Genomic DNA, 17,608 nt, shown 5'->3' on the forward strand with positions numbered 1-17,608 from the left:
TTGTCATATCAGCCAAGTTTATGGGTCCATAACATAAAAATGCTACAGTAAAAATATCCGAAAATTTGCATGGTCACAGTCAAGTGCACTGAGAATATGACCTCAGTCGAACATTTAACGCACCCTCAAAGGATGCTGAGACATAGCGCCACCAATTTGGCCAATAATGCAATTTCTCCTCTTATTGTATTGTCATATCTGCCAAACCTATGGGTCCATATCGTCAAAATGCTACAGTAAAAATGTCTGCAAATGTGCGTGGTTGCAGTCAAGTGCACTGAGAATATGACCTCAGTCGAACATTTAACGCACCCTCAAAGGATGCTGAGACATAGCGCCACCAATTGGGCCAATAATGCAGTTCTCCAGTTACTGTATAGTCATATCAGCCAAATTTATGGGTCCATAACTTAAAAATGCTACAGTAAAAATGTCTGAAAATGTGCGTGGTTACAGTCAAGTGCCTTGGAAATAAGACCACAGTAGAAATTTTAACGCACCCTCAAAGGAAGCTGAGATATAAAAATGGGCATGGTAACAGTCAAGGGCCATGGGAATAAGGCCCCAGTGGAACTTTTAAAGCACCCTCAAAGGAAGCTGAGATATAGCGCCTCCAATTGGGCCAATAATGCAATGTTCTCCAGTTACTGTATCTACTGTGGTCTTATTCCCAAGGCACTTGACTGTTACCATGCAAATTTGCAGACATTTTTACTGTAGCATTTTGAAGATATGGACCCATAAGTTTGGCAGAAATGACAATACAGTAACTGGAGAGCAAATGGGACGGTGCAATTTCTCCTGTTATTGTCATATCTGCCAAATACCTGGATCCATACTTTAAACATGCTACAGTAAAAATGTCTGACAATGTGCGTGGTTACAGTCAAGTGCCTTGGGAATAAGACCACAGTGAAACTTTTAACGCACCCTCAAAGAAAGTTAAGATATAGCGCCACCAATTTGGCCAATAATGCAATTTCCCCTCTTATTGTATTGTCATAAAAGCCTAATTGATGGGTCCATAACTTCAAAATGCTACAGTAAAAATGTCTGCAAATTTGCGTGGTGACAGTCAAGTGCATTGGGAATAAGACCAAAGTAGACATTTTAACGCACCTTCAAAGGAAGCTGAGATATAGCGCCACCATTTGGGGCAATAATGCTATTTTTTTCGCTCTTATCTCAGTGTTATTTACATTTTAAAATAGTTAATTGTTCGTTTCTGAAAAAGAGACGCAAATAGAGACGGTCCCTAAGTGAATAAGAAGCTAAGAAACGGGAAGCCTCGCGTTTTTAAGGTGGAACTGATAGCGTCAATAAGAAGCTGCGAATAAGAAGCTGAATTCAGCCTCGTGCAAATATTTCTGCCCGTTTTCGCTCGTTATCAGCCTTTGCTTTTGCTCAACAGACTGAAGCCTCCGCGTGAATGTAGCGCGCCTTTGCTTTCAGCTAATAAACGAAAAATGATGCAATTTCTGGTGTTATTTTATGATTGTTGGGGCAGTCTTCAGCTCCTTATTAAACATCTCAAAATACAGTCCGCTTCATATTGCTTTTAATCACTGCATAAAAAGATGAATGCGACCTTTACCTATAGTTCACATTTGGGTGCTCTGTAGTTTCTCTCACGCTCTGATGCTGAGTTAAACCCTATTCGCACAGGATTAGTATTACTTGGTGACCTCCAGTCATTTGTAATAATTGCGGAGGTTGTCTGTGATCTTAATCCCGTGCGAATCGGCCATGTCTGTAATTTGTAAAGTAAAAATTCCCCCGCAAATGACCTACCATATTTCGCCAAACACCGAGGTCCTGTGATAATGAACGGGACTCTCAAAGCCTTGACATCCGGGTATCCGGGAGACAAGTCAGTAAATTCGAGTAAAATCACAGGCTTGGCTTATCCCGTGCGAATGCACCACATGAAATTCAGATGTGGGGGGGTAATTTCTAAATCAGACAAGGTCCCCAGATAATACTAATCCCGTGCGAATAGGGCTTTAGTCTGTAATCGGTCTTTGTCAGTCACGTGCGTTTATTATGTGTGACGTCACCGAGGCGCCATTTTGAAGGTATCGTTGCATTGAGCAGTGAACTAAAAAAGTGTACAGAGCCGTGCAGTAAAGACCGATTATATCGTCATACTGGAGAAACAGATGCAAACCAAGTAGATACGGTACCGAGATAATCTCAGCAAATTTTTTTAGGAACCGTAATTTATGTAATTTGTCACTGATGATGATTAACAATTAACACATCCATACTAACGTTACCTGACGCAAAAAGTTGAGTGCCACCGGCATCGCGGCCTCCAACCTCGTTGGATATATGATTATCTTGTTTACAGTATAAAAACTTATTTTATTTACTTATACACTTATATGTTCTGTTTTTGTCTACCATTGATTTGCACACATAATTTGCACAATTGTAAGTAATTACATCATGTGAGTCTCTACCATTAAACCTTACCCTGTTTGTTCACAATTTTCCGTACTTCATTTGGCTGATAACAAGTACTAAGTACTAATAACGGAGACAATCAAAAACACATTTATGAAAATGGCATTATACATGCTTTATTATTAATGCAACACGGTGTTAAAAAGCAGTTTCAAAATGCATAACAGAAGATGTGACAAGCATGATGAATCATCAACACACTGTTTTCTTAAGTGGACACAGTGCAAGTACTACAAAGAAAGCCTCCTCCAGCCTGGTGGGTCATCTTCTTAGCTGGCTGCAATGTGTTTTTTCTTAACTGCTCCCACTTACTGTTTAGTCACACCTAGCCTAACTATATGAAATGAAAATGTACAAAAATGTAGTCAGTACTTTTTAAAATTGTAAGAAATAAAAATGAGAAACATTAGAAATGTATTTTAGTGAAGTATTCAGTTTAAATTACACTTAAGTTAAGTACAAACCCCCAAAAACAATATTTAATTTCAGTAACATTAGTGAAATAAAATAAAATAACTCTTTACACCTATGCATAAAATGATTGCAAGACATTTCCCGTTTCTGCTCACCTGCTCCCTGGTTGTCTGTTTAATAGCATTGACCCTAAATAACATGTGAATATAATGTTGGCTACTTCAGAAAACAGAAAATAAGCACATCTAAAAAAAATCTCTTACTTACTTTTATGAAAATGTCGAGGGTAAACGAACATAACTGGAGATATGTTGGCAAATATGATGATTTTGCATATCACCGCTGCAACCCAGGTCATCTGACCCGTCGACGCCTCTTGTTGTTTAGTCTTTTTTTCAAGTGTGAGACCTAAAATATCTTTCTTCGTTGTGAGTTTTTGACCTTTTCTATCATGTAATTCACTATTGCAGACTTTAACACAACAAGAACGTACCATTTTAAATCAAATGGAAAAAGACAATTCTCCAACTAAAGAACACCTCGGCTTTGATACCTTACAAATGGCGGAGATACCCAAAATGCACTTCGATTCTCATGAGTGTGACGTCACCTGACAAAGACCGATTGATTGCTATATACAGTGCTGATCCTCTGAGAGTTTAATGGAGATCAGCCATTCACATCACCTCTATGAACCTCAGACTAGAGATAAATAATGCAAACATAAAGCAGTGCTTGTTTGTGTATTGACTGTCAGGATCTATCCCTTACATATCTCTTTCATTTTATTTGAAAAGGCACAATCTCTGTTATTCATTTGAAAGACTGTTCATGGGAGCTGTCTAAGCTTGTAATGATTACTTTAATACATTACTAATTCCTTGTTCAATTGTGACCTAGATCAAATGTGAGTCATTCTAGAGGTTGTGATGGTATTTGTTTATAAAGTGACACTCACACTAAATAAGTACTTTTCAAATCAAATTTTAAATATTGGCTAACATGTCCATTTGTCAGTGGTCATACATGATGCTACACCTACTTGAACGTTATAAGAACCATGACAAGTAGGAATCTGAGAAAATTTCACAGTGAAGATATTATGTAAATAAATAATTACAGAGATTAAAAGCAGCTATTTTAAATTTGCTGTATTAAAAATGAAATTAATTTTTAAGAAGTAAATGATTTATTTATTTATTTTCTTTACAATATATATTTTTTAATTAACTTTTTTTCCTGGACCTCAACTGGTAGAACAGTGAGCTAAACTTATTGTTAATAATTATGGTGGTATATTCCAAGTTTACTTCAGACTGATACATAGCAGATGTTTTCCAAATGGTCAGACAGAGTCAGCAAAAATCCTATTAGTTAAAATATTTTTAATCCATATTTTAGGACCTTTACAGTAAATAAACAATAGAATAGAAGCATGGGAAAATGCATGTTCTTCCTGATTCAAAGCCAAATATTACCTTACTAACATTCTCAAGTTTTTCCCCACCTATTAAGATCTCACTAAGATGTCTACAAGGAAGTTTTTCCTTATCAGTTACATCTGTGATGGCTGAATAAAAAAAGCTTTAATGAGACATTTGTTTTGTGTGTGTCATATACTGTTTTTCTTTGGCTCTGTCCTGTCAGGATGCCCTGGGCTCAGGTGAGGAAGCAGTTCTTCAGCTCTGGAGTTAACAAGCGCTCACTGGACTGCATTGAGAAAGCGGCCTTCTTTGTCACGCTAGATGATCAGGAAGAAGGCATGATGGGGGAAAATCCCTCCGTGAACTTGGACCGCTATGCAAAATCCCTCCTTCACGGAAAATGCTATGACAGGTGAGAGAGTAGCATAACTTGTTTGTAATAAGAAACTTTGCACGTCCAGGACATTGCTTAACTTCTGTCCTCCTTCCCTCAGGTGGTTTGATAAGTCATTGTCTGTCGTGGTGTATAAGAATGGAAAGAATGGGTTGAATGCAGAACATTCTTGGGCCGATGCTCCTATAGTGGCCCACCTGTGGGAGGTAAGTGTGGGAGTCTCAGAGCAGTAATATAATTGGCCTTCATCATACATCAAACGTCATGGTTCAAGTTTCAATATTAGTCACCGGCCCACTGCCCATGTCCTTTAAAACATTTACATCACTGATTTTGGAATATGCTGTTGTCTGTGTCTGTGGGTGTTCTATTCAGGACAAAGACCACTTTCACGTCCTCTACAGCAGTTTTCTGCAAAAGACATTCCATTCACGCCTCCAGACATACTAAATACTAGATACTTAAAAATGCAAGCAGTCTTGTTTGGGTTGAATGTTTTTCAGATTGTATATTTCACTCTCTTAGTTCACTCTGGCCACAGACGCATTTCATTTGGGTTACACCACGGATGGAAATTGCAGGGGAGAGATTGAGCACTCCTTACCACCTCCTCAACGGTTGAGTTGGGACATACCGCTGCAGGCAAGATGAAAAGCTTTCTCTTTTCTCAATGTACACTTTCCGTGTTCCTCATCAATTCTTGGAATGTCACTGATGTCATGTGACACATCGGCTTCATAACATCTGAGGACGATTGCAAACCGTGCATGTACGCACATACATACACACACACACACACACACACAAATAATGTCTTCTTCCTTCTTCCTTCTCCCTCAGCTTTCATTATGTTCTGAAGAAAGATTCATTTTCATATGTCTGAAGGATGATAACATGAATATAAATTCAGTACCTTATACTTGTCAGTTCTAGGTTAGATTTCCTGATGCTGCAAAATGCAGTAAGTTTATGCATTACTGTTTTAAAGGGGTCATATGATGCTTTTTTAAAGATCATTATTTTGTGTATTTGGTGTAACAGAATATGTTGACATGCTTTAATGTTCAAAAAACACATTATTTTTCAAATACTGTACATTATTGTAGGTCCTCTATGCCCCGCCTCTCTCAAACACGTCGTTTTCAACAAAGCCCCTTCCTTTGACAAGCGCAGTCTGCTCTGATTGGCCAGCTGACCCAGTGCATTGTGATTGGCCGAACACCGCAGGCACTCGTCGGAAATGTGCGGTTACTGAAACCACGCCACCTTTCTTTGCGTGCACATCTGGGTGGCATTATGCAACTATTTCCACATAGTGAGGTAGATATGTGGGGGCGTGTTAGAACGAGCCGTTTTAGGGGGGCGTGGCAGAGTCTTAACTTTGATAAAGAATATCTCTTTGGTTTTGAGACTTTAGTCTTTGCAACTTCAGGGATCTTATCTATGCACGAACAGCTTGTAACACTCCAAAGAGAAAGGAAAACTTGAAATCGCATCATATGACCCCTTTAATAATCATATGCCCACTTTAGGCTCTGTTTGGTCCATAAAAGCAATGCTTTTTTTTCCCCTAAAGTGACTGTTATTTTATTTGATAATATATATATAAAAATTACAAAAATCTAACCTTTCAACAAGTAAAACAAATGAAAGTGAAGTACAGTAACTATTTTTTGTGGTTTTTCTCAATGTGATGGATGATTAAGGGAATTTATATATATATATATATACATATTTACAATTTCTTTAGCACACCAGGTTGACTAGGAACATGAAACTGTCCAGCCATGACTTCCTGTTTCACAGGACTATAAATATGAGACAACACAAAGGCCAAAATTCCCTTAATCATCCATCACATTGAGAAAAACCAAAGAAAATAGTTCTGATGCACAGTGAAAGATTGTTATACTTCACAAAATAGAAAGTGGTTGAAAGAAAATAGCATTGAAAATTCCCATTGAATCCACCATTAAGGCAATTAGGGCTGCACGATAAATCGCATGCAGTATTTAACGCGCATCTTGCCAGTAAAGCCGGTTCTGTAATCAGCGGTAAATCTCCATCACATAGAAACTCTATAAAATAAAGATGCAATGCATGTCCTCATCCAGGCAGATTCATAACATTTCCTGTTCCTATTGGAACTTCTTATTTATTGCCTTTAGGGCTGCACGATACCACGAACCACAATCATATTTTGCGCAACTTGTCAGTGAACAACGGCTCTGTGTAGTAAATGCTGCTCCATGTGAAAGCACGCACGTGATGGAGATTTACTGCTGATTACAGAACCGGCTTTACTGGCAATATGCCCATTAAATATCGCATGCGATTTATCATGCAGCCCTAAAGGCAATAAATAAGAAGTTCCAATAGGAACAGGAAATGTTATGAATCTGCCTGGACGAGGACATGCATGGCATCTTTATTTTAAAGAGTTTCTAGGACTTTGACACATTAGACTTTACTTCTACTAGGCTGAGTAGTATGAAGGACTATGATAGGGTGACTAAATGTCCTCTTTTTTCACAGACATGTCTTGGTCAGGATTTCTAAATTGCCTGAAATGTCTGCATTTTGGCCTTGTCTTCCTATTGATGTGCTCTCTTTTTGCATTGCTTTAACCGTTCTCTCTGGATCCCACCTTCTCGCGCACTATAATTGGCTAATTATGTGCAATGCCTGTATGCTAATGGTTAATTTAAGGAATACAAATTACGGAATCAATTATCAGTTGATCTCATTTAAATTATTTCAACAGGCAACATTTAAATAGCATTTAATTTAATAAAGCATTTTTGGCTTTTTGTTTTCTTCTATTTGCGAATTTGAAATGTCTATTAATTAATTAATTAATTTAATATTTAGCCAATAGTTTCTTTTTTTCTTGTTGACATAATGCATTTAATTTGTTTCTTTATTTTATTTTTTAATTGTACTAAATGAGTTGAGTTGTGGGCTAATGGTTAGAGAGTCTGACTTGTAACCCAAAGGTCGCAGGTTCGATTCTCTGTAAGATTGAGCAAGGCACCGAACCCCCAACTGCTCCCTGGGCTCCAGGTGTGTGACATGGTGTGTGTGTGTATTCACTACTTACTGCTGTGTGTGTGTGTGCACTTGGATGGGTTAAAAGCAGAGCACAAATTCTGAGTGTGGGACACCATACTTGGCTACACGTCTATAGAGTAATAAAGCATTTTTAAAATATTTGTTTTAATGCAGGAAGTGGTGGATGAAGTACCTGAAAGCCACACTTAAGTAAAAGTACAGATATCTTACCAGAAAACAACTTTGGTAGAAGTTGAAGTCACCGTTTATAATATTACTTGAGTAAAAGTTTTAATGTATGTGATATTTATTGTACTTAAGTATTGAAAGTAAAAGTACAAGTAAATGCAGAATGGAAAAGGAGCAGCAAGATTGTGTTCAGTTTTAACTCTTTCTTACATTTTGTATCTTTGGGTTAGCAAAAGAGTCACTTCATCCGGTACTTAGTCTCTTTCATTCCAACATAAGAAAACATTTCTCGCAAAAATGGAATCTGCATCTGAAGTGGAGTGAAAGTATGAAAAATAGTTGAAATGTGAAATTAAAACCGCCAGTAGGTAGCAGCAAGTCACTGTTAATGAGTGAGTCATTGAGATTCAAACGCTTCATTCAAACGGCTGATTCATTCAGGAACGATGCATTTGACTGTGGTAATGAGTGAGTCACTGAATCATTCATTCAATTGATTCGCTCAAAAAGCTGATTCATTCAATTAGGAAACACCGTCCTGTGTGTTACTCAGAGTCACACAAAACAGTGCTGTGATCTTTGTTTGGAACCATTTTTGTTGGCGAAATTGAGGCAATATTGTGTTAAAATGTAAGTCACTTGATGCTAACTTTATTAAACTTGTATAAAATCAATATTACATTTGTTATCATGCTGTTATCTGGAGGAAAAACGGCACTGTTCGTGTGATATAGATTAACTATATTAAATGAAATAAATATAAGACATAAAGAGGCATTTTTGCCACATACAATTTAGAATGCTTTGAATTTTGATGATGCTAAATGCGTTTTAATAGACTAAATCACGTGGTGTATGCGTGCACTCTCTCTGGGTGTTTTTGTGATATAGGCCCTGTCCCAAATGGAACACTTCATGTGCACTTGCTGTCTTACGGACTTACAATGGCCGCCGCGTGCGCGTGTCCATTAAGTCCACGAGACCGTAGGGTGTCCCATTCGTCATTTTAGCATTCAGAAGGGTGCTCGCAAGCGCCCCCTTTGCGGCCGTTATGCGCCCTCGATCCGCACTTCTGCTGAGCCCGCACTGGGGCGAGCTCTGCAGCAGACTTCTACCCGACAGTCAAAGCGGCATTATGTCACGAAAGTGCGGACTCAGAGGAAGACCGCAAGGGTTTAGGGTGCCATTTGGGACAGGGCCATTGAAAAACTAACTGAAATAAAATAATAATTATCAAAAATAAATAATCGTTTTCATATTCATTATAAAATTGAAGAGAGCCTTGCTACGCATTTTGCCGTCTTCTCCTGCGCCATCGTTACTAAGCAACGGGGTAAACAGCTGCTAGTTCGGACCCAAATAATATAATGTGAACACAGTCCAGCAGGGGCAGGGGGAGCAATCGAACTCGGGTTCGGACCAAGCAAACGAACCAAGTGTGAAACAAGGTTAATATAGTTTTGAATTTTTAAATTAGTTTTATTTTAATATCGTTTTCAAATTTGCTATACAATTCAGTTTAGTTTTTATTAGTTTCATTCATATTTTTGTTAGTTTTAGTTTAGTTTTTATTTTGTGAATGCATTTTTATTTAGTTTTTATATAGTTTAGTTTCAGTTTTAGTTTCAGTTTTAATTAAAGTTTAGCAGAATTAACAGATCACTTCCAGAGCGCAGGCCAAAGAAAGATGTAGGCATAATTTAACCTTAGTGAGGCAAACATATAGCGACACAAAATTAACGCATGCTAAGATTGATTAGATAGTAAAAGTATACAAATATACTAAAAAAAATATTTTACAAATATAAAAACACAAATAAAGTACAGATTCATTCAAAAAATACTTAAGCACTCTAACGAAGTAAAATTACTTTGTTACATTACACCACTGAATGCAGGGCAGCACGTAAGAGTTACACAACTTTTTGTACAGTTCACAGCCAGGCAATCTTATCTAAGTAAGTGTAATCTGATGTTACCATATTGAAGGGAAACCTCTATAAGAGTTTCATATCTTTAAGGCTCAGTAATGTTGCACTGGCTCATGTACAGTATGTATGCAGGTCGTTTGCCTTTTTATTTAGAAATTGAATCATTATTTTTTATTTAATTTTGTATAATTACTATAATAACTACATTATTATTATTATTGCTGCTCTGCATGGCACTTTGTCAAATCACTGTGGTACTTGAAGGTCTGAAAATGTATCCATTCAATCAGAGATTTTCCCTGCTGCCTCTTCTCAGGGTCTAGGTCTCTTGCAAATAAGCAGGGGTCACTTCCTTGTGTGCGTGCATTAATGACAATGATGCAATAATTATGTTTTGCATGATATTAAGGACGTGCCCAATCCCCAGCACACAAGTTCTTTTACACAATGTAAAATATCTGTAAAAATTTACTTTAAGGGTGCTTTCACACTTGGTTCGATTGCCTGGTCCGAACCCGAGTTTGATTGCTCCCCACTCCCCCTGCCCCCGATGGACTGTGTTCACATTATATTATTATTATTTTTTAAATGCTTGAAAAAACAATGACAATTGTCATCAATGTCAAATCATAACAATACATCAAGAGTCCAGGGTCATTCAGTCTTTCAGTCCAGAGGAAGTGCCAAGTCCTTCAGCAAAGCCATTGTTCTTATTGCTTTCAAGTTCGTAGAGAACTCAATAGATTCAAAATACAATTTCATTTAAAGTTTGAATCTTAAAAAAATAGGTTTGCATTTAGAAAATGTACATTTATAAATATGATATTTAGCTAACAGGAAAATAAGGTTTATGAAATAAGTATCACCTTTTCTTTCACATTCATGAAAGCCAAAAATTACATTTCTATAAGTAAACTCAAAATTAGGATTCACATAACATTTGATAAAATCAAGAATGTCACACCAAAATGATGTTGTGTAAGAGCAATTCCAGAATAAATGTAAAGAAGTTTCAGGGTTTTTTGATAAGGTTTTTTTTTTTCTGAACAGAAAGAACAGTTGGTATTAATATCATTCTTAAGTATTTTAAGTGTTCACATTATATTATTTGGGTCCGAACTGCGGTTCGTTTGCGTCATCAAGCCAGCAGCTGTTTACCCCTTTGCTTAGTAACGACGGCGCAGGAGAAGACGGCAAAATGCGTCTTCAATTTTATATTTATGTTTTTGAAACGTTGGTTTTGGTTCCAAAGCTGCAGTACATAATGGCTCTTACGTCTGTGTTACGAATGTACTGCAAATGCTATAAAGAACGCTGAAGCGAACAGAAATGAGATATATAGCTCTCTGCCTACAGCGCGTCAGTCACGCTCATCAGGAAAGTGAGTGAAACACACACAAACACACATTTTTATCAAATAATACGTCATTAATAGCGGTTCACTTCCGCGATTTGGTACGATTGCGTTCTCATCAGCAGCGAACCGTACCCCAGACCACCTCTTTTAAGCGGACTTGGGTACGGTTCGCACCCGTTCGGAAGACCGCGTTCACATCATCCAAACGTACCGAACTCTGGCGTCAATGAAACCCGGGTGCGAACACCAAAAGTGCTAGTGTGAAAGCACCCTAAGTCTTTGTTTATAGCACATTATCAAAGTATTCTTAATGGGATACTCCACCCCAAAGTGAAAATTTACTCACTCTCATGTCGCTCCAAACCTCTGTGCATTTCTTTCTTCTGCAGAACACAGAAAAATATATTTTAAAGAATGCTGGGAACCATACTGCATTGCTTTACTGTAGGAGAATGCAATCCCATCAGATGGAAGTTTTTTTGTATTAATATTAGTACCTGCAATAAAATCTGTGAAAGAAAGTCTTCCGCAGTCATGCATGTGCTGACATTTCAAGTGTGTCTTGTATCATCATGTTCATCATGTATTATGATGTTCTTTTACTCAGTTGACTGGCAAAATATATTTTTTATAATTGCATAAAACCTTTAGGAGTATTTTTCCTTTTAAAAATGTCAAATATTTAGGATATTTCTCTTCATTTCCCTACAGAAGCGAATGGGTAACTATAGAAACTAGGATTTCTATTTTCCTCCATGCTAATCCATGATCACGGTGCATGACTTGTTGCCAACTGTATTTTTGATTTCATGTGAGTGTTGTCATCACTATTACAACATTCAGCAGTGTTCTTCGAGAACCCAAATGAATGAAAACCAATCACAAGCACACTGATCTCCTCTTTCCGCTGTCTTTCTGTAGGTTCAGACGCATGTGTCCGAGTCTCTTGCTGTTGCGCAGGCACTGGCTGATGATGTGGACTGTCATGTGTTTCCCTTCAGAGAGTTTGGGAAAGGCCGCATCAAGAAACTGAAAATGAGCCCAGATTCCTTTGTGCAGCTGGCCTTGCAGCTGGCCTACTATAGGGTACTTCACATCTTCATCATCTTGACAAGGAGAAAGCATTGATGATGATAAGTATGCATGAGAAAAGTCCCACGTATTAAAGGTCAACATTCTTAATAGGCCATTTTTTTGGCCCTGGGAAGGGACTTCCTCTTATTTGTCTCATGTAATAGAGTGGTAGAACTATAATGTCACTTTGAAGGCAAAAACCCAGAAGCGAGTTAGCATTTTAGCACTTCCGGTTACATCGTCCCAGAGTCAATGGGTTTTTTAAATGGGATTTTGGTTAAATCCCTAAAATAAGGTCTGTGGTTCACACAGGCTCAAGATACTTTCACGTTTTATTCTACGACATAAAACACACCAGTTACACCCCACTCGTGATTTTTTTAAAACTGTTACGTTTCTTAAAAAAGACGGTTGCTAACAAGTTGCTAAATGGGACTACAGACGCTGTCGGAGACATTCAACGTCATCACGCCGAACAGTTTAGCAATTTACAGTATTTTCCAGTCGTAGTATAATTTGTAATACAATTAATTTTAGAATAACCAGTTAATAGTTTCCCGCATTTTATATTGTTGTTCGGCAATGTTTTTTTTGTTTTTTTTGCTTTGCGCCCAAATGCAACAAGTGTTCGGATGGAAGATGCTCGTTTTATCGCTTTCCTGCTGATACGGAGACTCTGGGTTCGTACCATAAGGTAAACTCATATTACGATTATTCCATGTAAACACCACATTTACCGGCTTAGTCTCGGTGAAAGTGAAACTTTAATGATGCATAGTGCTTAAAGCCACGTTAAATGTAAATGTTTATGGCCACATGAAGCTGTTACGGAGCATATAGATTGAGGATTTCCTAAAGCAAGGATAAAATAACATTTTGTGTACCCACCCTAACAAAATGATAGCTGAAATGTGGTACTTTATTTACTAAAATAAGTTTAATCTTACCATATCCAAAAGCTCGCTCACTCTGCTGTTATTTAATGGATTAAATGCACTAGAATTTTATTGAATAGTACGTGGAGACACGTTTTTAATTACATATTCATATTAATCAAGGATTTATTGACTTTTATTGCACCTTATGTCGAAATGTACAGAAATACGTGCTTCATATGTCCTTTAGTTATGATTATTTCATTTATTCACTATACTGTTATAAATGTCTCATTTCAGTTTTAGTTTGGCTCTAGTTTTATATTTATTACGGTTTATATGAAAAGGTTAATGTAGCGTGGATTCAAATTCATATACAGAGGAAATCCTTTCACTGAAATAAGTTTGAAACTTATTGAAAAGTTGTTGGGAGCATGGTGGTGGTGACGTTGAAGGCGAGTGACGGTGCTGTAGTTAGTTTATAGCCTAAGTTTAGCTTTTAAGTTTTATTTAGGCTTAAAAATTCATAAAAGTTATATTATTTTGTGAAGATTATCTTGATGGACAAAACGTGTAAGTTTCATGAACTATGGTTGAACACAGAGCTTATTTTTTGCGATAATTCAAAAGCCTATGGAAAAATCCTATAGTCTTTTTGTCGAGGGAACCAGTGCAATGCTAACAGCCGATCCGCCTACAAAGTGACGTCATAGTTCCCCCACTATGTGTCCATACTCTCATTCTGCTTGCAATACAGCTAAAATTAATATAATATGAATTACACAGGAAGTTGTTTTCTAGACCACTATCTCATTTGTTCTTTGACCTTTAGGATAGAGGGACTTTCTGTCTGACTTATGAAGCCTCCATGACTCGTCTGTTTCGTGAGGGTCGCACTGAGACCGTACGATCCAGCTCCAATGAAAGCTGTGCCTTTGTCCTCGCACTGGAAGCAGGAGAGGTTATGTCATTACTTTGAATTCTTTAAAATTCTTCCTTCTACCTTTCGGGGACTTTTTAAAGAAGGAACTGTTGAAACCCTGTCAGCAGTGTACATTTCACATAGATTTTTATCAGAATGCCTCCGGTGACTGGAGCTAGCTGAAATCCAACAATTCTTCCATTTCCATCTCTGTTACTGACAGCACTGCACGGATTAACAGTGGAGGAATGCCACCTAAATATAAAAATGAATAAATAATTGATCAATTTATTAGTTCAAAAATAAAAATATAATATGACTGACGAATAAATAGACATTTAAACTGTTTATTTCATGTTTAAAAATGTAGTTAAATGTAATAAATAAAATAAACGAATAAATCACTTTTCAAATGGTCAAAAAAAGACCAGGGCCCGTATTCACAAAACGTCTTAGGGCTAAAAGTAGCTCATAACTTGCCGATTTAAGAGAAAATCTTAAAAATAATGGGCGTGTCAATCCTAAATTTAGGACTCCTACATTTTTGCTCTAAGAGTATTTCACAAAAAATCTGTGAAACGTTAGGAGTAATGAAGAGGACTCCTAAGTCACTAAGACCAAACCACAAACTATCCTAAAATGGCTGTTGCCGGCAATCTGCCTGGGAACGTAAATATTTTAGAAACATTTGATGATAATGACCTTTTAAAAAGGTATCGCCTTTGGTTTTGGAGGTTATCCCAACTCCAAATTTTCCTTTGATTATATCCTTGTTTTCATGAACCAGTTGGGCAAGAATTAACAGCTGTTCTTGCATCCAGTTTTTTTTTGTTTTTTTTTACATTTGCATGTATTACTATCAGCTATGATTATTCTACTCTGTTAATTAAAAGACTGTGTATATGCATATTCACTAATTATGAGAAGCATACGTGTAAGAGGCTGACAATAAGCTGAACATATACTTGTTTAATTAGGGACACTTATCCTGCATTTTAAAATCTTTATTTGAATGTGGCAATTAACATTTTTTTTTATTTTTAAACCTTTATTTGAATATGGCAACATAATATTGCGCTCTACAATATTTCTATGAATAAATCTCTGACTATCAGCCAATCACTGTGTGCATAGTTAGTAAGCATGCTGACATTATCCATAGCAACGAGGTCAACCCCGCCCCCTTACTCTTAGCTTAAGACTTCTGTCTGTTCCTTCTGTGTAAAGTTTGTGTCAGCAGCTTTGTGAATAGGTTTTAGGAGAAAACTCTTAGCTAAAAATGTTTACTGCTATTTAGGAGAACTCTTAGTTGTAAGATAAAATGTTTTGTGAATACGGGCCCTGTTTTATAACTTGATTGGCTAATTGATAAAGCAAATAATTTGGCTAAATAATAAAGAAAAGCAATTTGTATTTGTAAATACTTTATAAAAATACTATTTAAAGTTTGCATGCAAAAATGATTATTTTATTATTTATTGTATAATTAAATTACATTTTTAAACATTTTATTATTTTATTTGAATACATTGATAGTTGAGTTCTTCATTTGATTAAATTTTATGCCAAAGCCCCCCATAATTACTTTGCACTGTCATGTAACATCTCGCATGGCAGTTATTTCATTTTGCCTGATTTTTATTCATAGGACAGAGAACATTGCCGCAAGCTGTTCCGAAAGGCTGCTGAGAAGCATCAGAACCTCTACCGTCTGGCCATGACTGGATCTGGCATTGACAGGCACCTCTTTTGCCTATATGTGGTCTCAAAATACCTGGGGGTAGAGTCTCCTTTCCTTAAAGAGGTTAGTGTTTGTCTGTATTGGGGAGACTGGTTCATTTTGTGCAGTCATGGATGTGATCATCTTGATAAACCACCCAAAAAAATGTCTAACCTGCTTTTCTTCAAAGATCTTATCTTTGACCTCTCAAAAACCACCAATGAGTCTTCAAACAATCCTAAGATGTCGTTTAATAGCTTCAAAGAATAAAATGAATCACTCTCTAACTAAACTAGTGCATAAACATTAATTTGGTAGCTGATTGTTTGTTTAAAATGTTAATGTGTGATATAAAGGGCATTTATGGCTAAATGGTTGCGTGTGCATGAAGTTGTTGGTTCATTTGTGTGTGTGGCTGTATGGGACTTGCAGGTGTTGTCACAGCCCTGGCGCCTCTCCACCTCTCAGACCCCTGTGCAACAGATGGAGCTGTTTGATTTGGTCAACCATCCTGAGTTCATCTCGCTGGGAGGAGGCTTTGGTCCGGTGAGTAACTGATCAACACACACATAAACAGGTAGAAGCACTCATGCGTTCACTGTGTTCATGTTTTGTTCCTGTGTAAGGTGGCTGATGATGGCTATGGTGTATCTTACATCATTATGGGCGAGGAAATGATTAACTTCCATGTGTCCTGCAAGCACTCCTGCACAGAGACTGTAAGAGCAAAACAACCCTGCATCACTACACAGTCTTAAAATCATGCTTGCACTTTCAGATCAATTAATTACCTTTGCCTTTTTTATGAAGCTGCATCAAGATCATTTTTAATACACTGACATATTGTAATGTATATAAAGTGGTTAAAATAAGTAAACTACAAAATACAAAAAAGTAATAAATCTGAAGTATATGAATATTGTTCATACAGTTCCTATTTTAAAATAATATTATTCATCCAAAATAATTTATTTATAATATAAAATAAAAGCGCAAATGATCTTTTGTTTGTTTTAGTGTCTATAGCTTTGTTTTATGCATCTTGTTTGTTCTGTGCATTTTATTATTTGTTTTTTTGTAAGTTCAGTTACTGTAGAGTAGGCTTAACTTTCAAGATTTATTATTCTTATATTTAACAGGCATTTGGTGTCCTGTTTTGAAAGATAAGTGATTTTATTTCATAATGCTATGATTATGTAGCATATTAAATTAAAGTGCAATGTTAATTTTTCTTGTTTATAGGACTCTCATAAGTTTGGGTCTCAAATCAGTCAAGCCATGATGGATCTTATGACTCTGCTGAACCCAGACTTCAAGGAAGCCACAAAAGCCAACCCTGACAAACAGTCATAAATCCTGCTGCGTGTTTGTTTGAAGATGGGTTCATATTTATGTCATTATTTGTGCATTTTATATTTTATTCTTTTATGTTTGTTGGGTTTGAGTTTGTGATATAGTGGGTCTGTGTCAATGCTGAAAATAACTAGTAGGGTTTCTGGTTTTGCTAATTGCTGCTGCACCAGTTTTACTGTATACCTGTCATAAATCACTGAAATTGGTGTGCTGAAGAATTGCATCTGTCTGTCTGATTGACAGCTCTTTAAACAGCAAAACGGTGTCAGGCCACTCAACTACTGTGTGTTTACGTTTGCTGAAATCTGTAGTTGTGTCATTACAGGGTATGGTTATGAAGAAAGACTGTGTGGTTGAAACTACAGCATTCGTCTGGTGGAAGTTAGCCAAAAAATACGGCAGGTTTAATAATAATGTTATTTCTGGTACTTCAGATGA

At 36.9% G+C, this 17,608-nt stretch overlaps 1 protein-coding gene across 1 annotated transcript in view; it reads left to right on the forward strand.

The window, feature by feature from the left end:
• The window catches only part of cpt1a2b (carnitine palmitoyltransferase 1A2b), a 34,532-nt gene extending 16,968 nt beyond the window's left edge, over positions 1 to 17,564 (forward strand). The window contains exons 11-19 of the mRNA XM_016487789.1: positions 4,528 to 4,716; positions 4,799 to 4,904; positions 5,224 to 5,340; positions 12,148 to 12,312; positions 14,008 to 14,136; positions 15,746 to 15,901; positions 16,250 to 16,363; positions 16,444 to 16,536; positions 17,060 to 17,564. Of these exons, the coding sequence (XP_016343275.1) occupies positions 4,528 to 4,716; positions 4,799 to 4,904; positions 5,224 to 5,340; positions 12,148 to 12,312; positions 14,008 to 14,136; positions 15,746 to 15,901; positions 16,250 to 16,363; positions 16,444 to 16,536; positions 17,060 to 17,170 (1,180 nt within the window). The 3' untranslated portion in view covers positions 17,171 to 17,564. The remainder of the gene's footprint in view (positions 1 to 4,527; positions 4,717 to 4,798; positions 4,905 to 5,223; positions 5,341 to 12,147; positions 12,313 to 14,007; positions 14,137 to 15,745; positions 15,902 to 16,249; positions 16,364 to 16,443; positions 16,537 to 17,059) is intronic.
• Positions 17,565 to 17,608: the final 44 nt, after the last annotated feature.

The sequence above is a fragment of the Sinocyclocheilus anshuiensis genome, unplaced genomic scaffold, assembly GCF_001515605.1.
Source record: "Sinocyclocheilus anshuiensis isolate Anshui unplaced genomic scaffold, SAMN03320099.WGS_v1.1 scaffold813, whole genome shotgun sequence".
Lineage (NCBI taxonomy): Eukaryota > Metazoa > Chordata > Actinopteri > Cypriniformes > Cyprinidae > Sinocyclocheilus > Sinocyclocheilus anshuiensis.